The sequence below is a fragment of the Setaria viridis genome, chromosome 3 (genome assembly GCF_005286985.2).
Source record: "Setaria viridis chromosome 3, Setaria_viridis_v4.0, whole genome shotgun sequence".
NCBI classification, from domain to species: domain Eukaryota; kingdom Viridiplantae; phylum Streptophyta; class Magnoliopsida; order Poales; family Poaceae; genus Setaria; species Setaria viridis.
Window position 1 is genome coordinate 44210960 of NC_048265.2, and position 17997 is coordinate 44228956.

Genomic DNA, 17997 nt, shown 5'->3' on the forward strand with positions numbered 1-17997 from the left:
GCTTATTACACGAGCCAGAGAACCATGCATATCTAATTAAAATAGATAAAATTCCTTCATGTATAATGTATTTTGATAAGCAATATCATAATTATTATCTATTTCTCAATTCTCAATGGTAAAGCCATTTGAAAGCACCAATGTATTTTAGTGTTCATTCCTTCTAAACATCTGTTTCAATCATTTTGGTCTGCAATCAACACCTCCGACGGAAGCTTATCATTTTTAACCTTCGTTAAATCCTTGTTGGCTTGAGTTTCCTCAACCTTCATCATCCTAAGGTCTTCGAATTCCTTCATGATTTCTGTCCTCTCACCATCAAATGCCTTTGTAGCTGCCTCTCCCGCGTCCATCAATGCACCCAATTCCATCATGAGCCTCTCAATCTCTGACCGAAGCTCGTTATTTTCACCCTTCACCGAATCATAACCCACCTCCAATTCCTGATTCTTATACAGAGCTGCATTGAGCTCCGACTCCAAAGACGCTGCCCTCGCATCCATCTCCACCTTCTGGACCCTTAGGATCTTCAACTCCTCCGCCTTCTCCTTAATCTGCTTCTTTGCTTCTTGCTGGTACGAATCCGCAGCGCTCATCAACACTAGAACCGCTGCCTTCATGTCCTCCAATTCCTCCACCTTCGCCTTAGTTTGCTTCTTCGCTACATCTTGGTACGCGTCGGCAGCGTTCATCAGAAGCAGGCTCGCCTTCCTAGTGTCCTGCAATTCCTCCACCTTTGTCTTGATTTGCTTCTTTGCTGCTTGTTGGTACGTATCGGCGGCGTCCATGAACAGCAGGCCTGCCTTCCTTGTGTCCTCCCGTTGCTTGGCTAGCTCATCGGAAAGTTTGGTGTTCTGGCCCTGCAACTCTCGTGCCTTGCACCCTAGTGTGGAGACCTGGCTCTGGAGCTCACGATTCTCGTTGAACATTCTAGTCTTTTCGCGCTCCAACCCCCACGCCTTGCCCCTCAGTTCACTGTTCTCATTGGACAGCATAGTCTTTTGGCGACTCAACTCCCGCACATTGGACAGCAACGTGGAGACCCGTCTGGAGAGTGCCAGCGCCTCGCGGTACCAATAATACCTGCAACGTATGTTTTAGAGGCAGCATTAGAGGGTAAGAGAGAGGGGACCATGCTGCGTGCGTGAGACTTGGGTTGATTTGAATCAAAAATAAAAATGATTGTCTTGCCCACTCGAATACCATGATTGCATGATTTGGCCGCAATTAAGCTGTTGTCACACACTCGTGGGGGGTGGAAGACGCCCTTTTTGCCTTTGGCAGCCCAAGGATCGACGTAGTTCGTCGTGCTACTTGTGCCAATGGAAGCTGCGCTCAGGGTGAACATATGCATCATGCATGTAGATAATGAAGAAGGAAAGGGTAGAGAGGGAGAGGAAGCAGAGCTGCAGAGGAGAAAAGGCATGGAGTGCTGGTGAGGTGGGGAAGTGGATGGAACGAAGCAGAGAGGAGAGAAGGTATGGAGTGTCGGTGAGGAAGTGGATAGAAGCAGAGGGGATCGGAGAAGGTATCGAGTGCTGGAGAAGGTATGGTGGGTTGCTTTTGGAGTATTCGGAAAGGGGAGGGAGTTTGCTGCTTCACTCTGGTTGAAGGCAGAGATAGCCTGGGGAAGAAAGAGGAATGGGACCCACATGTTTGGTCCAAGGAATCTAGTACGGGCTTTTTGTTGATTGTCACTAACGGTGATTTGCTTAGTCCATATTTAATTTCAATAGCTAACGGATACTTAACGCAATTTACTCAGGGTCTTCACGATAAAGGTGGGACTTCGATCATGCCCCCACATTCTCGTGCCTCAAGTCACATTATATCTTGATTAGTCAATATGTTTGTTCTTGTCTATACTATGCCAGCCCTACAATTCAATCCAAGTCTCCAGAGATAGGACAGGACCGAGCACGGCCCATGAAATGCCCGTGTCATTACCGTGTCCACCAGGAGTCGATCCCAGGTTTGACATCCTGTGTTCCTCTCCAAATATATTGTTAGTGGTAGATATACATACGTAGTCATGGACGGGCGGAGAATTTTATATAAGATACACTGTCAAAATGAGCTAACTGTTGTTCGGGATACAAAGTAGTATTGAAATGTTTTCGGCGACACTAGACTTGTATTTCTAGTCATGGACATCCTTAAAAAAGATCACTACAAATTGCGTGTGCACGCTGTAGTAAAAAACCAGCACTAGAAATGGGAGGTATTTCTAGTTGTGGTCGTTATCTTAGTCTAATCTCAGTGCATAATTTTACTGCACAGTTACCAAGATTGCGTGATGAGTATCATGGAGATGAAATTTCTCTCACATTTGATGAAACTCTCCCTTCTCTCTCCTCATAATAGTCTAGCCAAGTCAGCAAAATTGCTGATGTGGAATATAATTTAATGCTCGTAAAACTTCTATGAAATCTTCCATTCAGATTAGCATTAACGAACTGTCACATAGTCAACTATCTCATCTCTAGCAATATTCAAGATAATTAATAGCTAAGTTTACCTTTTTCACGACACCTGTTATATAACCTCAATTATGTTGTTCATGAAAATAATTTAAATATGATTTTTATTAATAATATACATTTTTAAGAATTTCAATGTATTTCTATCTATCTATTGGAATTACTTCGTATTTGAACTACATGTGCTGTAAAATAGGTCTTTAAGTTACAAACAAACATACATGGAGTCGTACATTTACACATTTTCAGTGCCACACGTAAATTTGGAAGGAAAAATTCAAATGTTTTACAATGGACACTCAAGTTTTCTAAGTCACTTTACAATTCCTCAAATTTAATAATACCTTTTCTTGAAAATTTTGAATCTTAATTAGTTGGGGACAAAAATGCATCCGTATAAACATCTCCAAAAAAGTTTCACATAGAATATTGAATGGAGGTAACCGTTTGCTTAATTTGGTGTTCATTAGACCACACATGTTTAAGCTCGACCCTCTCCTCTCCAAAAAAATTGATGGCAATCAATAGCTAAATTTATTTTTTTTGCATCACTACCAGAAACAGTAGATATGCCGAGTGGTGGTTTGCCGAGTGCATTCCACCAGGCACTCGGTAAACACCCTCTTTGCCGAGTGCTTCCAAGGAAATACTCGGTAAAATAATTGCACTCGGAAAAATCATATTTGCCGAGTGTTGGAAATAAAACACTCGGCGAACAACGAAAGGACACTCGGCAAAAGACCGTCACGTGCGGCGGCCGTCAACCTCAGTGCCGGCCGGTAGCATTTTGCCTAGTGTCCGTTAGTGACACTCGGCAAAAAACAAGATTTGCCTAATGTTTTCCACATGCATTCGGTAAAAACATTATTTTGCCGAGTGTTTTTTATTGGCACTCGGTAAAAGAATAAGTTTTTTTCCTCCCCTGCCCTCAAAACTTTTTCTACTCTCCACATACAACATATGGTACTCCATGTTAAAATTTGGTATATTTCTCGATCTGTTTGCTATATTTAATTAATTTATTGTATTTAGAGGAATTTTTTGGTATAGTCAAATTTGAACCACAAGTGATTCAAATAATGGAATAAAATGAGTGGAAAAATGATATTCATGTTATTGAGTCTAGTGTGAGGCCTTACCCGAGAAATGAAAAGACATTTGTTACGTACGATGCTTACAAAATTGTGCATGTACAATGTTTACAGACCGAAGCATCTCCGAAGAAGAATCGTAGCGTTGAGAAGGATCCGGTAAGATTTAGAGTCAAAGTGATGGTTGAATTGGGGTTTGACTTCAAAACTTTTTGTATAGGCAATAAACAACATAGATCGGTTCATGTCAAATTTTGGTAATTTTTCGGATCCGTTTGATAATTTTAATTTATTAACTATCATTATAGAATTTTAATTGATATAAATTGAATTTGAGCTATAACTGCATGAAATAATGGAATAATATTCGTAAAAAAATTAAATATGCATTGTTGAGTGAATTTGACAAGCTATTTTCAAAGTACATCAAAATAAATTTAGTAAAACACGTTATGGAAAAGGAGAAGAAGTATGCATGAAATATAAATTTGACGGCCTTACCGTTTGGAAATTAAGGAAAAAGAAAAGGGTTTGCCGAGTGCCTGTGATCTAGCACTCGGCAAACCTTGACTTTGCCGACTAGTACAGCGCGGGCACTCCGCAAACCATGCGCATATCAACCGGCCGCGCCGCACTCACACACACAGGCGCCCCACGCCGCGGCCGTCCGTGACCCCACCCCGCCGCCGGCCCACGCCACCCCGCCTCCCTCCCGTGCCCGCACCCCGCCTCCGGCCTCCCTTGCCCCCTCCGCCGCCGCTTGCCCGCGGCCTCCGCCGGCCCCGCGAGCGCCCTCGCCGGCCCCCCGGCGCCCCACCCCCGCCGCCGGCTCCCGCGCGCGCCCCTCGCCTTGCCCCCGCCGCCGGCCCCCGCGCGCCCCCAGCCTCCCTTGCCCCGCCGCTGCCCCGGGACCAGCCCCCGCCGCCTCGGGACCCCGCCGTCGACCCCGGCTCTCCCTGCGCCGGGTCCCTCGCCAGCCCCCGGGACCCCGCCGCCGGCTCTCCCTGCGCCGCCCCTGCCCCCCGGCGGCCGGCGCCCTGCCCCCTGCGTGACAGGTAACAGGGACTCAAAGTTTGTTTTGTTTTCAATGCTGAGAAAGAAATAGAATAGGAATTAGCTAATTCTAGTTTTCTAGTTCACTGTTTAAACATTTAACATTTCATCTAGTGTTTATGATCTGTTTTCAAGGGTATGCAATGGTGTTTTACATGGTCAGATCAGAGAATGTTGAACATAAAAGATATGCTGTGTGACGACAGCTCATTGATGTTTAGTTAATCTCTCTTTCAGCATTATGCTCAGATAGTGCTGTTTCTTGTTTTGCTGGTAGAAAAGTATAGATTCTCCCTTTTACTACCTGTCAGTGGGATGGAAACACCTGCATCACCAATTCACCATTTGTTTATTTGGTGCTAAGTCCTCATATCCTTTTGTCCTCTGAAGCTGATTTTATTTCATGTGGCCACACACTGAGATTTTGCCATCGTCCATTAGCATGACACAAGCTATAATGAAATTACTGCATGTTCAGTATAAGCCTGTGCCATATATAATAATGTGATGTCAAGAAAATAAATAAGTTATTTACATCTTCCTATGTGATGCGCAAAGTCTATTTTTCAGTTCCCAAAGGTCAACTACCATTGCTAAGGGAAGTGTAGAAGGGTTCTGTTCCTTTTTCTTGCTATAGCAAATGGTCAGGAAATCACCTAACAGAAACCGGCTGGTTTTTATCAATAAAGTTAAAACTGGATCAAATCTGGAATCTAATGTATATGCCAAATCCCAAATCTGTAATCTTTTTGCTTCCAAAACTTGAAAATCTCAAAACAAGCTAGTTTAGACAGCTGTTTACCTTTGAACTGAACCTCAGCATTGACTTAGTTACTAAGAAGTTCTTCTGATGAACAGTGTCAGATCCGACTGCTTATAGTAACTGCTTTGATGATCATGTGCTGCTATCTTTAATAGGTTATGCGGCCGCCGCTCCCTGCCCCGCCCTGCCGCCGTCGTCCGCCTTGCCCTCCCGCCACCCTACACCTTCGACTTGCCGTGGTTTTGTAAGGTATAAGATGTGTATGTGGTTGTCGGCCATCGTACTGTTGGTTTGGTGTGTATGTGGTTGTCGGCCATCGTGCTGTTTTATTTGTTGCAGGTTTTGGAAACCTCACCGTGCAGGGGAGGTGCTGCCGAAAATTACATTTGATACTATTATGTTCCTTTTTTTGCAGGAGAGGCTATTGCACCATCCTCGACTCGTCACTTTGTAGGACAGCAAGGTGAGGAATGGAAGACCCCTCTTTCTGTATCATGTTCGTATATCACGTAACCTAGGCATCTCCTGTTCGAGAGAGATATGGTTGGAAATATGCAGATCTTTGCATATATATAATGGTATCTGTTTTGAATTGTCCACATTTTTTGGATAGCTCGAGGATGTGTAGATGGGGTAGTTTCCATGCTCTACTTAATTGTCCACATTTATTTTGCATATCTTTCTAAGCACATTTTGTTTATCTGTGCTAATTGGTTTACTCTTTTTAATTGCAGGTGATTGAACAATGGTCAGCGGTGTGAGGAGGGTAACGTCGCTTTACGCGAGATCGACCGATGCAGCTGAAGAGTCCGATGCAGCTCAGGAGTCCGGGAGGGGTCGAGGGAGGGGTGGAGCCAGGGGTCGAGAGAAGGGTGGGGCAGGGGTCGAGGGTGGAGGCAGTGGTCGAGGGAAGGGTGGAGGCAGGGGTCGAGGAAAGGCTCGAGCGAGACCACCATCGCCTGTAGCTTCCTCCTCGTCGTCTGAGGAGGAGGAGGTACCTTCCTCGCACGCCTCTGGTGATGAGGAGGTACAGGTGGAGCAGGACCAGGTGGAGGAGGAGGCAGGGGGTTCCGGTTCCTCTAGTTCGTCGCGTATCTGGTTGCGAGGTCCCTCGACCCTCCCAAAGCGACCGATACCTCTTGAGAGACGCCCGGTTATTCAACCCTCATGGAAAAGGTAAGTAACTTTAGATGTTATCACTAATTTTTCATTTGATATGTTGAAAATTACAATAAAAACTAATAATTTATCTTAATCACTTGGGCAGGGGTTTTACGAAGGTCGGTGGGGGTGATCACGCACGCCATCCCAACGGCATCCTTGGTCTTTTGTGCAGGCTACACTTCCCTGGTTTGGTGGAGTTCGACGGAACGACGAAGCCGGCCTACACGTGGGAGCACTACGTCGCCGTCTGCGATGCCCTTGATCAGGATGGTAGGGTATTCCCCAACAAGGCGGAGCGGGTGAAGGCCGAGCTGTGGGTAAGTCTTCCTCGCACTACATTGCTCAACACATTGCATTCACTGGACATTCTTGAAATAATGACTGGATACATTGTGTCTATATGCAGGACTTCTTCAGATGCCAAGAGGGATACGAGGCCAGGGCAGCTACTGTGGCTCACGAAGCCGCCAAGAAACTTGTAAAGGACATGCACTACGAGGCGCGTGTTCAGGCCATCATCGACTACTACGCTAGCTACAGAAGAATGAAGATCAATAAAACTAAGGCAAGAACCATGAAGCTGACCCGGGAACAATACTTGCAGGTAAATGTGGAACATTAATACTTATTTTTCCGAGATTAATTACACTTAACTTCATCTTCTTAATGTCATACACTTGATGACGTAGGTGCCTCCGTGGTGGTGCATCCAACATTGCCAGTGCTGGGAATACATGGTGGACAAGTGGTGCAACCCCAAGTGGGAGGAGACGCACAACGCTTGCCGAGATCGGCGTTTGCTGATGCCAGGTGCACCACACCATCAAGGGAACCTCAGCCTCGACGAATACGCGGCTAAATGGGTATGCGAATTCATTTCTTTATTCTAACGCTCAATTCTGCATAATTTCTAATCATTTTGCTTTTTTTCGCAGTCGTCGTCACATGGTGGCCAGCCTTGCTCCCAGTTCAAGGCATGGGCTTTGTCCCACAAGGGCAAGGCGACGGACAACATCGACTACAATCCAGAGGACCCGCCCTCGGCGTACAGCAATGCGACCGTCCACAACCGCCTCAATGAATACACAACGATGGCAAGGGAGGTCCATGGACCAGAGTACGATCCGAGCACCCAGGAACTTGATGGAGAAGTTGTCATGAGGGTGGGAAAAGGCAAGAAGCATGGCCGGTACTGGATTGGGGACAGCACAATCGACACGGCCACTACTCCCACTCTCTCCCAGATTCGAGCAAAGGGCACGAGTTCCAGCTCGGCCATACGCCCACGACCGGACACTACATGGTTCCAGATGGAGGCACTGCAGGTTATTCGTGTTTTATTCATCATTCATTGATTTTTACATACTTTTGTTTTGCATTGTAACATTGGGATGAAATATTGTAGGCCCAGGTGAAACAAGAAAGGAAGCGACGAGAGGAGATGGAGGCGAGGATGGAGGTAGATTGGCAGAGGGAGGCGAGAAGGATGGAGGCGAGGGTGGAGGCAGCTGAGCGGAGGGCAGAGCAGATGTTCCAGTATATGCAGGGTGTTTTTGAGAGGATGGGTCAACCTCCGCCACCGAACCTATTCCCTCCATCTCCTACATCTACTCCTGTGAGTCACTCGGCAAACTTATAATCACCGTTTGTAGTTTATGCAGAATCAATCTTACAAAGATGCCCAGACACTACAAACTAGAATTAAACTAGACACTAGAAACTCGAAATAAACTAGAAACTAGAAACATTGTGGTATATATGTTGCAGAACACACAATAGAAAAGTGACTTATGCAATCTCACACATGCAAATCTCTTCTCCTTTGTGTAGAATCAATCGGCGGCATCGAATGAGCCATCAGACCCAGCTTTGTCGCAGTGGCCATCGTTGCCTCCTTAGTGACTGATGTCTACTTGTGGTTGCACGGCCACTTGTCTCACTTGTGGATTACTTGTCTCACTTGTTTGCATTTGTGGCAAAATACTTGTGGATTACTTGTCTCACTTGTCTAGTTGTGGTTGTGAATGTCTACTTCTAATGATGATGTTTATTTGTGTGTTGTGAATGTCTATTTGTGGTTACGAACTGCCTGTGATGCTTATTGTGTGCTTGTGATGCTTATTGTGTGCTTGTGATGTTTGTTTGAGAGGGGTCTGTTATACGTGACAACAATAAAAACTGGGTGGTTTAGGTCACTTTGCCAAGTGTTACACTCGGCAAAAAGGTCTTTTGCTGAGTGGCATGGCAAAAACACTCGGCAAAGAGATCAAATTCTATGCATTCTGGGAAGATTTTGGTCTCTTTGCCGAGTGTCAATGACCTCTTTGTCAAGTGGCACAGCGACACTTGGCAAAGAGATCAAATTCTGGTCGGGGACACGAAGCTTTGCCGAGTGTCAGGAAAAACACTCGTCAAAGATTTGAAAATTGCCGAGTGTTTTTGCCACAACACTCGGCAAAGATTTGAAATTTGCTGAGTGTTTTTGCCACAACACTCGGCAAAGATTTGAAGTTTGCCGAGTGCCTTTCCGTATGGCACTTGGCAAAGTCGCCGTCATCATCTTCTCACCGTCGTCGTGACTTTAAGAGCTGTTTGCCGTTAAAATCGAAGCTGAGAGGCATTTGCCAAGTGCTACACTCGGCAAAGCTACTGTTTCCAAGTAGTGCATGAAACTTTTACATAACCTCGATTCAGTATGTTTGTTCATGAAAATAATGTAGTTATAATATTTTCAATAATATACCTTTTTAAGAGCATAAATATATTTCTATCATTTTAAATACATTGGTGTAAATACCGTCCCTAGATCATTTGGACTAAGAAATATGGAATACAATATTCGGAAAAGTGAAGTCTAAATAGTATCAACTATTAATATGGTTAAGGTGTACTTTGTAGGTGAGATGATAAGGGCAGGGACTACATGTGGAGAGAGAGAGAGAGGGGTCCTAGATTCGAATTCTATATACCACACGTGTGTATTTCGCGTGAAAAAAATGTGCTTTCCCCTTCACCCATTCACACGGCAGCAACCATTGCACTCCTCGTGCTTGAGAGGTCGACGGCACAACATACTTCTCGCCACAGCGAAGGAAGACAGTGGTGCAGTCGAGGCCCCCTCACCAGAAACCACATGCAGCTGTGGCTTGCATGTGACAACAGTGTTCACGAGTGGGCAACCCCGCGATAGCAGCCTCAAGCTTCGCAAGTTGGGGCGATGGCAAGCCGAAGAAGCGTCAAACTTCACCTGATCAGGCACCATGACAACCTCTTTGAAGAATACTACGCGCACGAGCATGCATCCCCATGACACCGGTGTTGACGCTTACTCACTTGGTGGATCTTCCCAGCTTATGACATTTTGGTGTATTAGGATGGATAAGTAGTTTTTGTTACATAGTATGGTTTATTGTACTTTAATTTGCTAAGGTATATACGGATAAGTTACGTTACATGTATTTTTTATAATTTCCTTTTTGTTTTGTACTTCAAATTTAAAGAAATAATCTAGCCTCAAGCTTTGGAGGGTGCGAAAATCCACCTAGTAGTTTTCAAAATAACGAGCACGCGGCACCCTCATCTTTCAAGCGGCAGAGCACATCACACATATTGTTGATGCAAAATATGAGCTTCAAGCTTCTGCGTTGAACAACATGGAGGATACGGGAGATCTGCTTAACTCCAGTACAGGTTTCAAATCGGCTTGCGAAGGTGCAAGGCGTGCTAGTTAATTTGACATGTAATTGACAAGGAAACATTAAATTCCTGAGCCGATAGGCGGTGAAGCCTTCGAGCTCATAAATAGGGGTTACTTTGAATAAATACCATAAAAGTCAGGTTTTCAGAGTAATCATATGATGTAAATAAATAGAAGCATTAATGACATGTGTCATCGGCTATATGAGCCGATGGGCTAAGATAGATGCAAGATAAAGCAGCAGCCATTAAAAGGGTCCTTGTTTACCGTGTACACGTTGAATCTAATTAATATCATCACCCGATAGATTGGACTTAACTAAGAAAGTATGGCTGAGATGGCATTAACTTCGATCTATAATCTAAAAGACTAGGATGCGACATCAAGGATAACTTGCCTACTGTTTACAAACCGATTAAACTAACGGATCTAATTAATGTCATGAGCCGATAGATTGGACTTAACGAAGACAGTATGACTAAGAGGACATTAACTTTGACCCATTAGTTTAAAAGATTAGTAACGGCAGCAAGGCCTCGAATGCACAGTCATCGGCTCAAAGACGTCATCATGCTACTGGGAGATATGGATAAGACCCAACTGAGATATAGGCTCTCAATAGTAGCTTTTTGACGTTAAGGATCTGAGGGCTAGCAATACGAGGGGTAGAGGTAAAAGATTTATCGGACCTAGCATATGCAAAGCAAGTAAAGCATGCAAGATCTAACCGGCCGATACGATTAGATAACTGGTGAACGCTTAAACAAGGTCAAGAAGCCGATGAAGATAACCTGGCCAGATCTAAGCCGTTTGATAACTATGAGCGCTTGATAAAACTAAGAGATCGATATGATGTAACTTAATCAAACCAAACAACTCGATAACTGTGAGCAACATCAAACAGAATATTGGACGAAGCCTAAAAAGTTCTATTTGCAATCTAAGTAACTCAATAACTAGCCTTTATGCTAAGAGATCAGAATATTTGACAAAGCCTAGAAAGTTTTGATATAGATAATGTAAGGACCACGTAACGGTACTTACAAGCTCGTTTGAGATTGAATCCGATGTAGCCCTGCGCACAAGAAGAAACTCGCCGGTTTCTACTCTACTCCTACTCCTAAGGTTTGACGGCGTGGCGCCGAAAGGTTGTATTGATGATTATTTGATACAACGCTCACGAGTTTATATTTATACCCTGAAGCAAGCTAAACTCCTAATCGGTCATGACATGAACCGTTACAATGAACCTAAAAACTACTAAAGATAAATTTACACGTTTCTCCTTATTTGGTGGAGTCGATTTCATTTCAGAATGGTCCCCTCCTGGTCTTCTATCAGTTTCTAGAATATGGTCATCTGTAGCCAAACCTTTTCTTCCGCAAACCCATCAACTGTCAGAACCTTATCTTCATCTGTTGACTCCGGTAAAAAAACCAAAGTCAACACATATTAGTATTCATTTTCACAAGCATTTACGGGCAAGCGATGTGACACTTTAGTGCATTCGCATGGCCCATAAAAATGAAGCGCATGTGTTAGATGAAGATCAAGCTTTGTAAGGCGCGAGGAGTTATGGTTTGTTGGCAGTTGATCAGGCGGCAGCAATGGTTCTCAAGGCGGTTCGACGGTCAAGAGGATTGGAGTAATAATTGTAATAGTTGCCATGCATGAATATATGGTTAATGATATTTTATTTGAAATGCGCCTTTATCTCAAAAACCGCCACTAAAGCTTACTTAGTGTCTCATGCACATCCGAGACTTTCCTGCATCGGGCTCATAAGTCAAGGGCTCAACTTTTATAAATGCTATATAGGAAAGTCCGGTATTCGCTTAAGATACGTTAAATCTGCTAACAGTAGATCTGCTTCCATCCTGATGTTCTTTCCTGTTCTTCTTTGTTTCTTGACCCTTCTTTACAAAATTTCTTTCTTTTGGACATGGCATACGAGCTCCACGCTGATCCTTACCCGTAGATGTCAAATTCTGCAATTGAACCTCCAGACATTACTGATCATTACAAATGCACGAACAAGAAACTTGTCAAAGGTAATGAGTGAGGCTGTTATTTCCTAGGGGGCATAGGGCATAGGTAACGGCCGGGCAAAGATTGAAACCCATTACCTATTTACAACTATAAGTAAAGGGCCATGATCTACATTTGTTACTTCGCGCAAGTCACTGGGTGACGCGTCAAAGGATGCTTTGTTTCTTGCCGGTTACTAGTAACTCGTTATATGTAATGGGAACAGGGCCCGTTATCTTTGAAAGAATGACGCACAAGATAGTGCCTGTTTCATTGATATAGCAGAAAATACAAGACTACAGTCATGGGAGGCCATAGGCAGGAAAAGGAAAAGAAAAGGAAAACAATGACTCGCCCGATTGGATTGGGACAACAACGCGGGTCCACCACTCAAACTCCAAAAAAACGTCACACCCGACCGGTTGGATTGGGATGTCAACGCGACCTCCTCACTCCACACACCACGGTGGCACACACCAACATTCACGCTCATATATTCACCGAAACCTCCAGGCGTAGCCCTGTGTCGACAGGGAACCGATAGAAACAGATTGCACCGCACCGAGAAGGCCACCGTCATGCGGGATCCTCCGTCGTAGTGTTGCTGCAACACCACGCTCCACCTAATGGAGTGATACCACCGAATCCGGACCTCTCGCAGGCTGCCTCGCAGTCTCCACCACGATAACACAACGCGTGGGGGCCTCGCCACATCCGCCATTGGACTCCACCTTGATCTCGTCATCTCGAAGAAACACCGCGCGCGGGGGCCTTGCCTCGCCCGCCACGGTACTCCACGTCATGGGCCTGTTTCTTTTATCACTGTCAGAGTAGTGAGTAATGTTGCCCCACTCCACCAGATCTCCATCGATCAACCAAGCCGCCGCTGCAGGTCGACTTCACCTCGTTGCTTCACCCACACAAAAGCCTCCACCGTCAAGTCAGCAAACTATAGAAGTCGCTTGCGCCGCCTTTCGACGATGTACCACACTGAGTAGCCCAGCCAAGCTGATCAACCTGCCGTGGTCCGCTATAAGCCTAGTTGTCCCACGATGCCGTTGCCACAAGCGTTGTCTTCCGACGCAGTCCCACACTGATCTGACCGTTGCCAAGGAACACCAGCTGCCGCGGTCCGCTGCAAAAAGCCAAGCCGACAACCATGCGACAACCCCTGACTGCCGCCATATCTGCGATCGCCTCCATGGCCTTGGCAACACCCGTCCAACTTTCCAAGTGGTGGGAGTGCCACCACCAGCTACGGCCACCCATGACCAATGGACCAGCAATGCCATGAATCGAGATGGTTCTCTAGAGACGACGCCTCCAAGGAGGGCACGACGCCAATAGCACCACCGTCGCTCATCTAGAGTCTGGATAGGGTTTTCACCTAGAGGACCCCGTGCAGCAGAGTTGTAGCTCAGTCATAACACCCCCAACGGGGAGAACGACGCCCTAGGGTGCCGCAGTCATCTCCGCCAGCAACGCTGGCGAGGGCTTTCACCCGGAGCATCCCAACCCTCACTGTATGCTCACGGCTCGGCAGTCCAAAACCACTGTCCCGGCAGCCCATCTAGGGCGGGGTTGCCTCCACCTCCGCTTGCTCGCCGCACGAGCCCCTACCAAGGCTCAGCCGCCTTCCTCTTCCATCGCCGCCTCCGCAACTCCTCAAACCGAGGAGAGGTGGCCCGACGACGCTCGTAGCCCCACCTCGGTGCCGCCAGCGTGCCCCTGTGCTAGGTGTCCTTGCCGCGCCTCCATGACGTCGCTGGCACACCTTGCACAAGCCACCCGGCCGCGGCACCACACCGCCGCCGTTGAAGGCACAAAAGCTGATGTGTTCCGATCTGTCGCTCACCCCACTTGACTGCCATCGTGCAGCCACGCGTCGGACCGGCCGCGCTCTGTCCACCACCGCTGGCCGGTCCACTCCTTCCCCCACGCGGCGCTACCTCGTCTCCTCGCCCGGGGCCGGCCTCCATGAGCCGCGCCGCTCAACCCTTCGCGCGCGCCCGCCACCACCGCACACGCCACGCCCCACCGCGCTGCCTCCGACCGTCGCAACACTGCCACCCAGGGCGGCCGCCATCCCGCTGTCGCCGTCGCTATCTGTAGCACTGCGGTCAGGGTGGCCTCCTCCCGGGACAGGCGCTGAGCACCACCAGTCGGATCACCCAGGCAGTCGTCTCCGCCACGGCCACGGCGGGCAGCGCCCGAGCGCGCTCGTCAAGTCATTTGTAACGCATCTCTCATAAAAAAACGTGATGCCCGTTATCTTAGACATTATTCATCCGTTATCAATATAGGTGGTTTCGCTTAATGAGTGACAGTACCTGTCTCTAGCTCAAACCATGGAAACCCACAGTTGCGATCTGAACTTCTTTTGTTGCCCCCTGCTTGGTGTATGGGTGTATATTTTGCGAATATTGCCAGTTTGAAGCCGAAATATACTTGCCTCAGAATTTGATTCACATGTGGCCGGTTTACTTGGCCAGCAGCACACCTGAACCTTTTTCCTTTTCCCCCTTTATGAACGCACATGAGGGCTACTCATCATTTACACCCTCTTATATAGACCGCACCGGAAACGGACAGATTATTGACCCATCAACCAGCAAAGTGGCACTCTTTTTGCAGTGACATCAAGTGTTCTCTTCCAGTCTTCCGAAGGTTCATAATTTATAAACAGAATAGGCAGAAGTTAGTTAAATCTAGTAATGTACAAAATCATGCAACAATGAGTTTCCTCTATGCTATAGTAGTCTGTCTACCATCACCACATTGCATGTTGGAACAGCATGTGCCTTTCTTCGAGAGAACATGAAAAAATACGTTCACCTAGTATGCAATACAACAAAAGTGTATGATATGTTTGTGTTTATTACACGAGTCAGGGAACAATGTATATCCAATTCAATAGAAATTTCCTTCATGTATTTTAGTAAGCAGTCTCAACTGTAAACCCATTTCAAAGCAGTACTGGTTTATTTTAGTGTTTCTTTTTCTTCTAAATCTCTGCTTCCATTATAATTTCTGCCTCCTCCAACTCCGCCAAGGCACCAATTCCATCTTAAACCTCTGCTTCAAACAAGCTATTTTTTGTGTTCTGCTGTCAAAACTTCCGACCAAAGCTTATCATGTTCACCCTTCATCAAATCCTTACTGGCTTGAATTTCCTCAACCTTCATCATCCTAAGGTCTTCGAATTCCTTCATGATTTCTGTCCTCTCGCCATCAAATGCCTTTGTAGCTACCTCTCCCGCCTCGGCCAGTGCAACCAATTCCATCATGAGCCTCTCAATCTCTGACCGAAGCTCGTTATTTTCACCCTTCACCGAATCATAACCCACCTCCAATTCCTGATTCTTATACAGAGCTGCATTGAGCTCCGACTCCAAAGACGCTGCCCTCGCATCCATCTCCGCCTTCTGGACCCTTAGGATTTTCAACTCCTCCACCTTCTCCTTAATCTGCTTCTTTGCTTCTTGCTGGTACGTATCCGCAGCGCTCATCAACACTAGAACCGCCGCCTTCATGTCCTCCAATTCCTCCACCTTCGCCTTAGTTTGCTTCTTCGCTACACCTTGGTACGCGTCGGCAGCGTCCATGATCATCATGCTCGCCTTCCTCGCGTCCTCCAGCTCCGCAACCTTCGCCCTGATCTTCTTCTTTGCAACTTGCTGGTACTTATCGGCAGCTTCCATGAACAGCAGGCCTGCCTTCCTCGTGTCCTCCCTTTGCTTCACCAGGTCACCGGATAGTTCGGTGTTCCGGCGCTCCAGCTCCTGCACCTTGAGCCCCAGCGTGAAGACCTGGCTTGCGGACACCTGAGCCGCCCTCGTCTTCTCCGCCAATTGCTTCTCCAGCTGACGCTTCTCGTTGGATAGTCTAGTCTTCTCCTGCTCTAACCGCTGCGCTCTCCAATACTGACCAACGTATTCTGTAGTGTATGTTTTAAAGGGTGTATCATCAGGGATTTGGATTGCTTTCAAAGAAAAAACATGATGCCTTTGGCCTTTGCTCACCTGACCAGTACATGTTGTAGAGAGTTGGAGGAGAGGCTGACAAGGACTTGCGGCTGCTATTGTCATGCACTCGTCGGAGGCAGAAGATGCCTCTCGCTGCTACCCCAGCTGAAGGATGCTGTCCGTCGTCCGGCCGCCTAATTAAGGATGGAAACTTCCTTGGGTGGATGTGAATGTATACAAGGGTAGAAGGAAAGGACAGAAGGAAAGGATGGTGTGTCAGCGAGGAATACCGGAGGGAGAGAAGGCATGGAGTGCTGATGAAGAAGAGGCACGATGAGGTGTTTTTAATTCCCTTTTCTTTTATGACACAGAGGATGGAGTGCTGGTGAGGGAAACAGACGAGAAAGGCATTGAGTGCTGGCAAAGAAAGAGTCAGTGGGGCTCTCACATGTTGGAATCGTGGAATTTTTTTTAATACCATTTTTTCTCGAAATTACAAAATGGTACGCAAGAATTCAAGATTTTCAAAAATGTACCCCAATCGTCTACTGGTTAGGAAGTCGACGAAATCTACTGCTTTCATCTAACCACCAGAAGACGAAACATTGATTTCGTCTACCAGGTCGACGAAAATAGCATAATTTCGTCTGACGGGAAGATGAAATTAAAATAACCTGACGAGTGGAAATTCCGTCTGATGCACGGACGAAATATTGTTTCCTTTAAAAAAAGGACAACATGGTTGAATGCCAAAATGCGCGGACGATCTAGATTTCAGAAATTATGTGTTTGAGCTAATCTATTACAAGAAGAATAAATTTCCATTTCAAATTTTCCTCATGGTTTGCCATATTTTTCCTTATCTGAATTTGAAACTTCTATTTCCCTCTTCTATGTTCACTTCCAATACAAAACATGAAGTTTTTCTGGTCATGCTGGTGCACACAAGCATATGAAATTTGAAGAACCATTCAAGTTGCTCTTCCCGGCATAAATTGCATAGCTGAGTAGCAGTGAAATTACATGATAAAGAGGGTACAGCATCTAGTACATTGTTGCTTATAGATTTTGCAACATGGAGACACCACCTCTTACCTAAAAAATCTACCACAAGTTGCAATGGCATGTACAGCGATGTGTTAATGTTAACATGCATCGTTCCTAAACCTAACATGCCTTAGGGAATTTAGAGAGCCAGGTTTAAAAACCAAAGTGGCAGTATCTAGTAGTATTGGCTCTGGGAGAACTACGAGGGGCCAACCTCGTAGAATCCAGCTCCACCGGAGGATGGTGGAGATGTAGGACGATCCTTGTTGTGGTGGTACGAGCACTTGCACCACAGATCCGGACAAATGGGGTCACCTTCGATGCTAATGACCCAAGCATTATATTCCTCGTCGGCTTCAATGGTCTCCACCCGTTGCTGGAGATCGAAGATCTTGCATTTCAGGTAGTCGATGTACTCTTTGGTATGCTTCTGAATGGGAGGGTGTAACGACCCTGGTTAACTCAGCCGAGTTAATCCTAATCCGAGTCCCTAATCCCACTGACTCAGCTCCCCTGAGCTTAAACGCTCAACCTCCAGTTCCCAGCTTCGACCCCTGAAAAACCGACCCAAAACCGCCGGTTCTTTCTAAGTCCAAAGGCAGTGTTCTTTCACATCTTGGAGCAGAGGAGAAACCGAGACTGACTGGTGGACCCGCAAATCTCTTCCCCGGATCTCCCGAGGTAGACGCACCCGAGCAGCATGCGCCCG

At 46.4% G+C, this 17997-nt stretch overlaps 3 protein-coding genes across 4 annotated transcripts; 1 reads left to right on the forward strand and 2 right to left on the reverse strand.

Annotated features, from left to right (window-relative positions):
* On the reverse strand, window positions 1–1544 carry LOC117850352 (uncharacterized). The gene is made up of 2 exons (XM_034732183.2): window positions 1204–1544; window positions 1–1083 (listed from the first exon to the last, which is right to left on the reverse strand). Exons 1-2 carry the CDS (start codon window positions 1212–1214, stop codon window positions 177–179), a joined length of 918 nt encoding a protein of 305 aa, XP_034588074.1. The 5' UTR covers window positions 1215–1544; the 3' UTR covers window positions 1–176.
* A 2925-nt stretch (window positions 1545–4469) lies between these two features.
* On the forward strand, window positions 4470–9915 carry LOC140222393 (uncharacterized). Of its 2 annotated transcripts, none has more exons than XM_072292871.1 (10): window positions 4470–4626; window positions 5543–5636; window positions 5803–5850; window positions 6122–6563; window positions 6655–6868; window positions 6958–7155; window positions 7241–7414; window positions 7487–7876; window positions 7957–8166; window positions 9450–9915. In XM_072292871.1, exons 4-10 carry the CDS (start codon window positions 6133–6135, stop codon window positions 9456–9458), a joined length of 1626 nt encoding a protein of 541 aa, XP_072148972.1. In that variant the 5' UTR covers window positions 4470–4626; window positions 5543–5636; window positions 5803–5850; window positions 6122–6132; the 3' UTR covers window positions 9459–9915. The 2 variants fall into 2 exon arrangements, with proteins under 2 accessions (XP_072148972.1, XP_072148971.1); XM_072292870.1 differs by lacking the exon at window positions 9450–9915 and adding an exon at window positions 8382–8636 and having other exon boundaries at window positions 4472–4626.
* Window positions 9916–15094: 5179 nt separating this feature from the next.
* Window positions 15095–16520, reverse strand: LOC117850049 (uncharacterized). The gene is made up of 2 exons (XM_034731827.2): window positions 16299–16520; window positions 15095–16213 (listed from the first exon to the last, which is right to left on the reverse strand). The coding sequence occupies exons 1-2, from the start codon at window positions 16309–16311 to the stop codon at window positions 15366–15368; spliced, it is 861 nt and encodes a 286-aa protein (XP_034587718.2). The 5' UTR covers window positions 16312–16520; the 3' UTR covers window positions 15095–15365.
* Window positions 16521–17997: the final 1477 nt, after the last annotated feature.